The 10,205-nt window shown below is 31.6% G+C and overlaps 1 protein-coding gene across 1 annotated transcript; it reads right to left on the reverse strand.

The window, feature by feature from the left end:
- Nucleotides 1–2,033, reverse strand: LOC149545342 (putative pectate lyase 18). The gene is made up of 5 exons (XM_089793945.1): nt 1,867–2,033; nt 807–1,437; nt 542–645; nt 295–433; nt 1–207 (listed from the first exon to the last, which is right to left on the reverse strand). Exons 1-5 carry the CDS (start codon nt 2,031–2,033, stop codon nt 1–3), a joined length of 1,248 nt encoding a protein of 415 aa, XP_089650071.1.
- Between the last annotated feature and the right edge of the window lie 8,172 nt (nt 2,034–10,205).

Here is a 10,205-nt window from a genome sequence, read left to right on the forward strand (position 1 = left end):
CTAACAGCTCGAGCCCTTTCTACAGTTGAGAACACCTGAAGCTGCAGTGATTGAGCCCACAACAGATGACGGTCTTGCCGCCATACTCGAAGCCTTTGCATAGCTTGAAGATGCTCTAGCTCCTGATGCTGTAAAGAATGCCCCATTCAACATCAGATCTCCCAGTGATCTCCAATTCCCTTCTGTTGAATCTTGGTGCTTTGTCACCTGCACATTTCCCATTACCATACTTATTCTACATCCATTGAACACCAAAGAACATATATGAGACATCAGTTGCAAATGGACTTTTACCTCCTTGTGGAATCGATTGTCAGGGGCTAGGAATCTGTTTCCTTCACTGTTAATGGTGGGGTTCGCACTTCCGCCAATGGCGTACATTTCCCAGTGAGTGTAATCATTGTTCACCACATGGAAATTTCCATGTCGACACCTGCATCACAACGTATACATCTTATAGTGAAATGAAAATTAAAGAAATAAACTTGAGTGAGCTAATGTCTTGTGTTCCTCATGCAAGGATTGATACGGAATTCTATACCTGGGCATACGCTGAACAAGTCCTTCTCCAAAATGGTTGAATGCAACTGTTACTTGCATTTTGACGTCTTCGGTATGCGCGTCGCTATGTCCAAGGAGCATCACCTACAGAAAACGAATATGCCCATAAATACCAATACTCTTTATGTGTCTCCTAATAGGCTTCTAGTAACTTTTTAAAGCATGCCCATAAATATAATCATGAAACCTTTTTAAAAGAAAAGCTAAATTAATGGCAGACTAAATAAACCGGCAGTTTTGAGCACCTTGTCATGGTGAGTGAAAAAGTTGTTTGAAATTGTGATAGCAGTGGAGCCCATGATGGCATCGATCAGTCCATCTGTACATCTTGACAATGAACAGTGGTCGACCCAAATTGCGGTTGATCCAAAGATGTTAATCCCATCTCCATCACTCATAGTTCTATACCCATAATGTGTGGGCGAGCTCCTCACATTTGTATTTCCCGTAGGTTTGCAGTCATGGATATGAATTCCATGAATAATGATGTTATTCACGTACTGTATTGTAATGCAAGCTCCATTTGCTATATGAACATTCGCTCCTCTGCCGTCAATAGTCTTGTAGCTGTTCATGATCAGCTCCTCCTTTAGCTGAATCAGCATGTCTCTTTGAAAAATAATCCAGAGAGGCTCGGTTTGGATGACAGCGTGGCGCAGAGTGCCAGGCTTAGGATTGACGGGGTCATCGTCACTGGGATCGGTAACGACATAAAACCGCCCGTTCTTACCTCCAATGGCGTTTTTGCCAAATCCAATTGCGCAGTCAGCCAGTCTCTTTCTGTTGTTAACCCAATCGGAATCACAGCGCCAACAGTCGTCAATTGGGTTCCCTGTTCCGCACGAGCTCAGCTTTCTTCTCGAACTATTTAAACTCCTGCGCAGCAGTTCTTTAAATTGTTAAATAATCTCAACTCAACTGTATGCAACTGTCGATATATGCTGGCAATAAAACAACGCTAGAACGTCGAAGCCTTCTTAATTGAACTGACTTAGATAACCTTTCTGCAGTATCATGTTCATCTTAGAATTAATGTATCTGAACAAAGACAATCGTTAACAGCTAATGATATGGGGAATAGAATTTTCATCTATAGCTATTGACAGCTGCGTACCAACTACTGTCACAAGAATGGTATTATAGGTATTACGGTAAGGCAAGCACCAAGCAAGAGCATAAGAATAAGTAGAGAATGATTGACACACACAGTCATATGCATTGCATATCAATGTATTGAATGTGATGAGCTATTTAATTAAATTCTCTAAACTTTCTAGACCCTCTCAAAGACAACATGCTTATTACCTTTGCACCATTTGAACAACAAGCTCCGGCTTCTCAACATGATATTTAACGCTATTGTCAGCCTTGGTCGTGTTGAAAGGAGTTCTTATTGATTCCGTCATTGCTAACATGAATAGAAAGGAAGCAAACAAAAGAAGCAATGGCTTTAAGGCTTCACTGGAGGCCATTTTCGATAAGAAGATGAAACTCGCAATGGTTGTATGAAATGCTATGGCATTGGGCTCTCTTATATAGACAACGAGCGTCTGTGAAGTCTGTTTCTGTTTCTGTTTGCGAACCGTTGAAAATGTTGTTGTATGCACGTTAATACAGTGCGATTATTACGGTCGTAATGCACATGACTAGCAACTATTGATTTTCTTAACTAATGTGATAAAGCACTTGTTGAATGTGTCTTCGCATGTTTATTCCAACTTTTTCCTGAGTAGATATAATTCTCAAAATCTCTTTGAAAAACACAGATATAAGAAGTGAAAGTTTCAAGGATGTACTTGAGCTGTCACCATATTTCATGATTTTCTCACACGCTCGTATTCACCACATCAATAGGTGAATGTTTGTAAAGATTTCCGACCAAACGTTTGAAAATGTTTGTCGTTTCGGTCAATTTCAGTTTCACATTCAAAAGTCACATATTTGTGTTCCGTAATTTGCACGGGGATTGAAGAATAAATATCGACTCCTGTTGTTACCAAGCTTCCCACGCTCTCACGGTTCTTTTTCTCTCGGGACAAAATAAGATACGCTGTCAACTAAGGATGCGAGGATGTCATATAGACGTCACATGCAAAGATAACTAATAAGATGTTCTAAATTGGGAACTTCATGCATGCAATGATAACTAATAAGATGTTCTATATTCGGAACTTCATATGATGTGGAAGGCGATGGCAACTTCATATGATTGATGTGGAAGGCGATGGCAATGGCTGTAATATAGGGAAAATATATGGGTAGATGATTTATTAAAATCAAACTTTATGCATGATTAGAATCATAGAATTTTCGTTGAAGTGAAATTAATTAAGAGTTTTGTTATATAAACTAGTTTATGTATATAAGTAGAGAGTTATCTATTGTAGTTAGATTATCAAAACAGGCGCTTCAAGAAGGATAACTCTCCCTTTATATATATAAGCTAGTAGCAGCACACAATTAATAACTTTATTTGTTTAAATATATACTCTCTCTTTTTTCACTTTAATTAATTATTAGAATAAATCATTTTAATTATTAATAAATATTAAAATAAAATTTTGCATAATGCATTTGGATAATTAATTTTGAACGACTTAATTAAAAAGTCAATTTTTTAAAGGGTCAGTATCAAATTTTATATTTATTGGTATAAAATTTGATGATTATGCATACAAATAGCTCAATTTTATACATTTTATTATTAGTTTTGATGATTGTGCATAGATAATATAGCATGTAACATATCAATCAATGAGAGCATAAATTTGATACATAATATTGTTGTTCACAAAGCTCAAATAGATGAAAATGAAAAATATGTGTCCATGACTTGAACAGTGAAAATAACTTATTCATGTTGTTGTTCATAAAACTTACATAGATGAAATAGGAAATATAAGCCCAAGTAGAAGTATTTAGATGGAGTATAGGAAATATGAGAAGAAACTAAAGAAAGAACATTTCTCCATGATGATGCAGCTGCATCACATATTCCTCAATGATAAGGATGGTGTTGCGACCTTTATTAGAGCAATGATCACGGTAGAGTTCTTTCATCATTTCTAGAAATGCATCCGTTTTTGCAAATGTGTCATAAATAACTTTTGCAACATCCACCATTTCCGTTATTTCTAGTTCATCAACACTATCAATTAACAATGAACCATTCTCCAAGGCTTTGATTAGGTGTGAGCACGATTTCTGGATTATTCTTTTACATTTATCTAAATCGATCTCACAGAAATTATTTGAGGTCACAGAAGCAGCACGACTCGTAACAATGATATTTGATGCTCCAATAGAAAATCCATAGCTCAAATGATATGCTACAAACTTTTAAACAATTATCAACATAAATATATATAAAACCGTTATAAGATACAATCAAATATGGAACACACAAATCAAATTTAGCACTTATACTTAAATATAGACCAAATAAAGTCAATAGAAATATATTTTATTTTTAATAATATTATTATTTTATTGTACCATATTTGAAAAATTTAAGTTCACTAATTTTAAAAATATGAAACAAAAGAAAATTAATATTGGAGGATAATTAGAATAAGTAAATTATATTCATTGGTTTTTTCTTTGAAATTTTGTAATGAATATTTTAATTTAATAGTTTAAATTAAAAAAAAGTTGTCCATAATATTATCATCGAACATTAAGAAACATTGTAGCAAAAGTAAATATAAATTGTAAACATAAACTGATATTACTCAATGAATCAATCTACAATTATTACTTAAAAAATCACTACAATTAGTTAAGATATAATTATTACTTAATACATCACTACAATTAATTAAGATCTATAAAAATTAAATATCACAAAAAGAGTTTGGGTTTCTCAAAATAGAATAAATTAAAATCAAGAAAGTTATTTATATCATTTTTCATTGTATAATAGAGACTTTTTTAAAACATGGAATATAGTAGGGAGTGTTACAAACAAAATACTAATGTGTCCAAAAAGACTTTTATGGACATAACATTTAAGAATAACATATCACGTCAACTATCTTCAAGGCACTTAGGTCTATTTTCTTCATCTTTGCGCTTGAAATTTGTCTACCCTTTTTCATTTTCTCATAATGATCATACGTAAAAGGAGGCATCATTCTCAAACACTAGAGATATTTTACATGTGAAACTACCACAAATGTCAATCCCTGCTCTTTCTCTTGATCCTACATCAATTGTCGCTTTGGGAAGAGTCAATCCCTGAGATTTGTGAATGGTCAATGCCCATGCCAACCTCAATGGAAATTGAACTGTTGTACCATTTTGTATTCGTGGTATTGGAATTATCTTTGGATTATGATCTTCGAATGGTAGTCCTGAATAACCATCAAACTCAACCATCACATATGCTGGAGGCTTAAGCAGAGCATTTCCTTTCTTGTAGATATTTTTTTGAATGTATCCAAGAGCCCCATTTATAGGACCTACCTCTATCCATAGATTTGAAGTTAGCATGACCCTTCAATCGTTACAGATTAACAACTCCAAATCAAGCTCATCATTTTAACAGTAATCTATTGGATTGATAGAAGCTACTTTCGATGCAACACAAGGTGCAATCGGATGCTTCAATGAATGTAGCATTTTTTTTATTACGAGCATGAACATTTTCATTTTTTGAGAACAAATGAAAAACATTATCAAATTAAACAATTGTTGCGACATCTATGTTGATAGGGACCCTTGACACCAGCAACCTCAAATCATCAATTTGTGAGTTTCCATCTCTTAGATTCATCAAAAGTTGTCAAAATCTTTGTCGCTCAATATCTTCCCCATCTTGTCTGAATATCTTATCTAGTGTGACCAGGGTCTTGAATTCCTGACCTAGAAACTTTTCCTGTTTATTACTGTCATATGCTGCTCTATCATTGATAGGAGGTAGCTGGCCAAAATCTCCCACCGATATTATAGATGCACCTGAAATACAATTGAGGAAAAAATATATTTTAAAAACTATGTATTTATTCATGTATTTGATTCAAATAATGTATATTTCACATGAGTAAGATATTCATGATGTAGAAATGGAATATTTACCTCCAAAGCTTATGTGTGCAGATTGTGGGAATGCTTGTCGCAGTCATAAATCTATATTTTCCAACATTTTTTGACCAATGAATCTCATTTCATCAATCAAAATATATTTTAAATGTGGAATTTCTTCTCAAAAACTTGTGAGCCTTGCTCCTTCTAGTTGAGAACAATCTCTTACTGTTACCTTCTATTTTGAATCAATTGTAGAAGCTCTTGTATTGAATGTTGCAACTCCTATTAGGAAAAGTAATAGAAGGGGAGAATGGGAGGGCATTACCGCATTTTGAAGAGATTGACTAATGGAACCAATTAAATATGACTTTCCTGTTCTTGATGTGCCTTGAATTATCATAAACAATAGTTCTTCATTTTGATTACTGTGGTAGTGTGTCATGTCATGTTGACTGCCTTTTTTGTTTCTCACCAAAGGTCATGTAGTTTATGCATCGAGGAATTTCATCATAGACAAGACACCCATGATTCTTCATGTTACTTATGAAATTGATTGCTCTGGTAGTGTACTCTTCTTCTTGATAATCAACAGACCAATTTGTTTGTCTATCAATGTCTCTTCTCCCGAACATGTCTATTTCTGAGCATCGTATATTTTGACCCTGGTGCAACCTAGATATAATCTCCCATTCATATTCTGTAGTATTTCTCTAAACATGTTCATTGTCTTCAATTTCAACACCAACTTGGTAGGGTCGAAGGACATGTCATTCTTCACCACCCCGTAACTGAGATCCACTACTCCACATTATACATTATTGAGTCAACTGGAGCTATATATCTTGTGTGCAATTACATGAATTTCAAATTTTAACTCTATATCAGTAACACAACTAATCTTCATACCCCTTCCATCCCACTTAGCAAGGGTTTTCTTTTACAGTTCCACCCGATTCAGGGCATTGGTGGTTCTTGCCTTGGCCAACATCGGAAGCCCTGTGATCCGATGAATCATTTTCTTCATTATCAAGACAACTTTCTCCAGTGTAAGAAATTTTATATTTAGCCCCATCATTTTGTAGTAATTATATATATTTTTTAAATATTCATTGGGATGAAATAATTACTTGCAAACCATCTTTCCCTTTTATTCTTAGGCATCCACCCTCCTTAGAAATTGTGTATCACTTCGCACAATTTAACATTTCTTCATAGTCACGGTCCAAATCCACCTTTGCAAGTTGTCTTGTGTTTTTAAGGCATATATGTTGTTGAAAATTGACGAATGCCTACAACTCAAGGTAAGAAAAAAATAAGTACATTAATTAATGTCACATTACATGAATATATATAAATATTTATTAATGTGCATGTATATTTTGTTGATGAGGATAATTTCTAGGGTTCCATACATGAACAATGGAATGAAAAATATCTTTTATGGCTTCTTCTTTCCTCCTCATTTGACCAGTCAATTTTATCCACATCAGGTGCTCCTTCGATCCATATGAATCCATGCACATGCAGGGACCCCCTATATTTCCGTTCATATCTACATAAAAAGTGCTTGACATTCATTCCCTTTTCTAGAACCTCTTTTCTAAACATTGAGCATCTTAAGTGCATATAGTGTACGACTATGTGAGGATAGTTCTAAGTTTTCAAAATACATTTAACCAATACGTGAAATTAGTAAAGAGTGCCAACACAATGGGGTTTTATAAAGAAAACAAAAATGATCATAAGAATTTCACTACATTTATTTTGTGTTGTTGTAGTGGACTACAATATTTTTAAAAAAATATAAATAATGCTCATTTGTATACACATAATTCGAAATTTTTTTATGTAAGAGCTTGCAAATCTTGTTCTCATGGAATGAGGGTTGTTTAAGGTCCTTTTACCTTTTCTATCTCAAACTCAAATGGGTCGATGTTATTTTGAAAATATGTACATCTAATCAATAGGCATGCATGCATTAGATCTTGGAAAAGGAATTGAAAAAGTATAGCTTGAGAATAGTTTGTGTGAAGAGAATTAGAATTTCTTTTTAAATGATTCACAGAGGCTCGGTCTGGATGACAACGTGGCAAAGAGTGTCAGGCGTAGGATTAACTAGGTCATCACCATTACCTCCAATGGAACTTTGTAAAAATAATATTGTGATATTGTGAAAATAATAGTAAATTATGAGAATTAAAAAATTCTCTTGTGTATTAATTAAATTATTTTTGAAGGGTTAGTTGTGTCAAATTGTAGCATGCACACCCAATTTAATAGTAAAGAGAGTCAAAAGTGAATGGCTATTTATCCACATGATCTGTAATGGCAACTTTTGTATAAATTTCAAATTATCTTGAATTTACTTATCTAATGAAGTTTTGAATAATAAATAATTTTGTAACACTTACCATTGTACTTAATGAGATGAAGCCATTAATTATATTAAAAATTCTATTCTTTATGTAAAATGAATTTTGTATAAATATCATCTACAAAAGTTCAAATATGAAAATTTGATAAGATTTATAAGCCATTATTATTTAAATATATACAAACCCTCATTTTATTAAATTATTAACTTGCAAAACTATATTTAATCATGCATAATTAAGACAACTTCCATGAAAAATATAAGAATATATAATGAAAATAGATTTCAACATAATGCATAGGTACACGATCCTTACAGAATAATAAAAAGAAAGTAAAATATTTCCTTTACCTGATATCACATAATTAGATAATTATATAATGATATGTAGCTTATAATATTATTTATAGGAACTCTCAAGATTTATTTTCCTCAAGTACATTACATATAAGAACATTTTTTATATTTCTTTCACAAACAACCATAACAAATTAGGCATCTTTTATAATTTTAATTTTTTATATTTTTCTTATATGCAAATATAAATTTTCAATTAAATGTTTTATAGTAGTATTGGAAGAATGTTTCTTGTTTGACTTATTCTATAAAATGAGGTAAACCAAAACCACCCTCTCTGTGAATGAAAACACATCAAAATCAAATTAAACCTAGGTTTAAAGATTTAAAAATGTCTCTAAAATTGAGCTTACAATTCCTTTGATAGTTGTGGGTTATAATGATGGTTGTATAGATAATAAGGAAGTACAGTATTTGAAAAAGTGAAATTCTGCCCCAAACAATTCTTAAGAGAAGTACATTTATGCCAAATCGATAGTCTAAAAGATTTTGAAGCAAGTTTATAGTGATTAAATGTTGTGTTACACATAGATTCTACCCTATCTACTTCATTTCCATTCCATGTGAGAATAGTAAGCACTATGGAGATTTTATGTTAGTGTAAATATCATAAAAGATAAATCAATATATTAATCTTGCTTCACATTTCATGTGGAGATCATCTCTCAATTAGATTTATGAGATATTTAAGTGTGAACTAACTCTCCACAATATTTATAAGTTTAATATATTACTTTTAATTAAAATTTATTGTAAATACTTACATCACCTTCTAATACGTAAGGTACTATAATAGGTTTTCTTATCGATATTTTATATTCTTATCTTAACCCTCATCCATAATATTAGATTTTTATATAAATGAAAAGTCAAAATAAAAAAATTTAATGAGCATATGTGATATTTTTTCCAATATTATATGTACTATAATTGAAGATGTCGGTACTAGTTTTGCTAGTAAATTATTTGTGCAATAATATATTAATCATAATCCAAAAACATCTTACAATGTATATAGAAATATACTACTGATCTTAAATTAAATAAAATCTAACTTTGGTGTTTTAAGTTACAAATATTCTTTTTGATGAGTATAATTTTCTTCTTATTGTTTTTGGATTATACCTATCAACTTTGATAACTTGAGTTTGGGAAGTTATCATGAGATTTGAAAAACTAAGTAGCATGGTGATGTTAGATTATGTTGTTGACTCTTGATTAATTATGAAATCCTTCCCTTGGTTCTTATAAATGTATTATATTAAAATCGATATTATTATATCACAAGTGGTATAAAATTTAGCTTCACAAATATCCTAAACCTTGCAATTTTAGGTAGCATGTTGCATAATATCAATCTATATTGGTAAAAGCTTTTGGAAAAAAATACTATTTTGGAATTTATTGTGATTAGCATATTGAAGTTCCAATCTATAACTTGTTAAAGCTATTAGTAAATTCTATCTACTAGTGAGTTATAAAATATGTTATATTCATATATAATAAAAATTATGATGAAATTTAGAAGAAGAAGAAAATATTGTCCTGTAATAAACTATGAATTGTAAGATTTTTCAAAAAGCATCTCCTAGAGCTCTTGTTTCAATGCTTTCCTAATAACTTAATGTAATTTACTACATCTTTTGTATAGATTAGTTTTCTACATACATAGATACAATCTTAATATGGGGTTTTTGATTTGTTTTCAAACTATCAATTTTTGCATGAATTGTGTATCTAGCGTTTAGTTGTCTATTTTGATAAAAATATATATATATAATGATACTATTGTGATACTATCATTTGATTTATATAATTTCTTTTTTATGGATTAAAAGTAGTATTATATCAATAAATATGTGAATAGTACATTAGAAAATACTAGAAA

The sequence above is a fragment of the Cupressus sempervirens genome, chromosome 7, assembly GCF_028749045.1.
Source record: "Cupressus sempervirens isolate cs-2001-9-10 chromosome 7, ASM2874904v1, whole genome shotgun sequence".
Taxonomy (NCBI): Eukaryota; Viridiplantae; Streptophyta; class Pinopsida; order Cupressales; family Cupressaceae; genus Cupressus; species Cupressus sempervirens.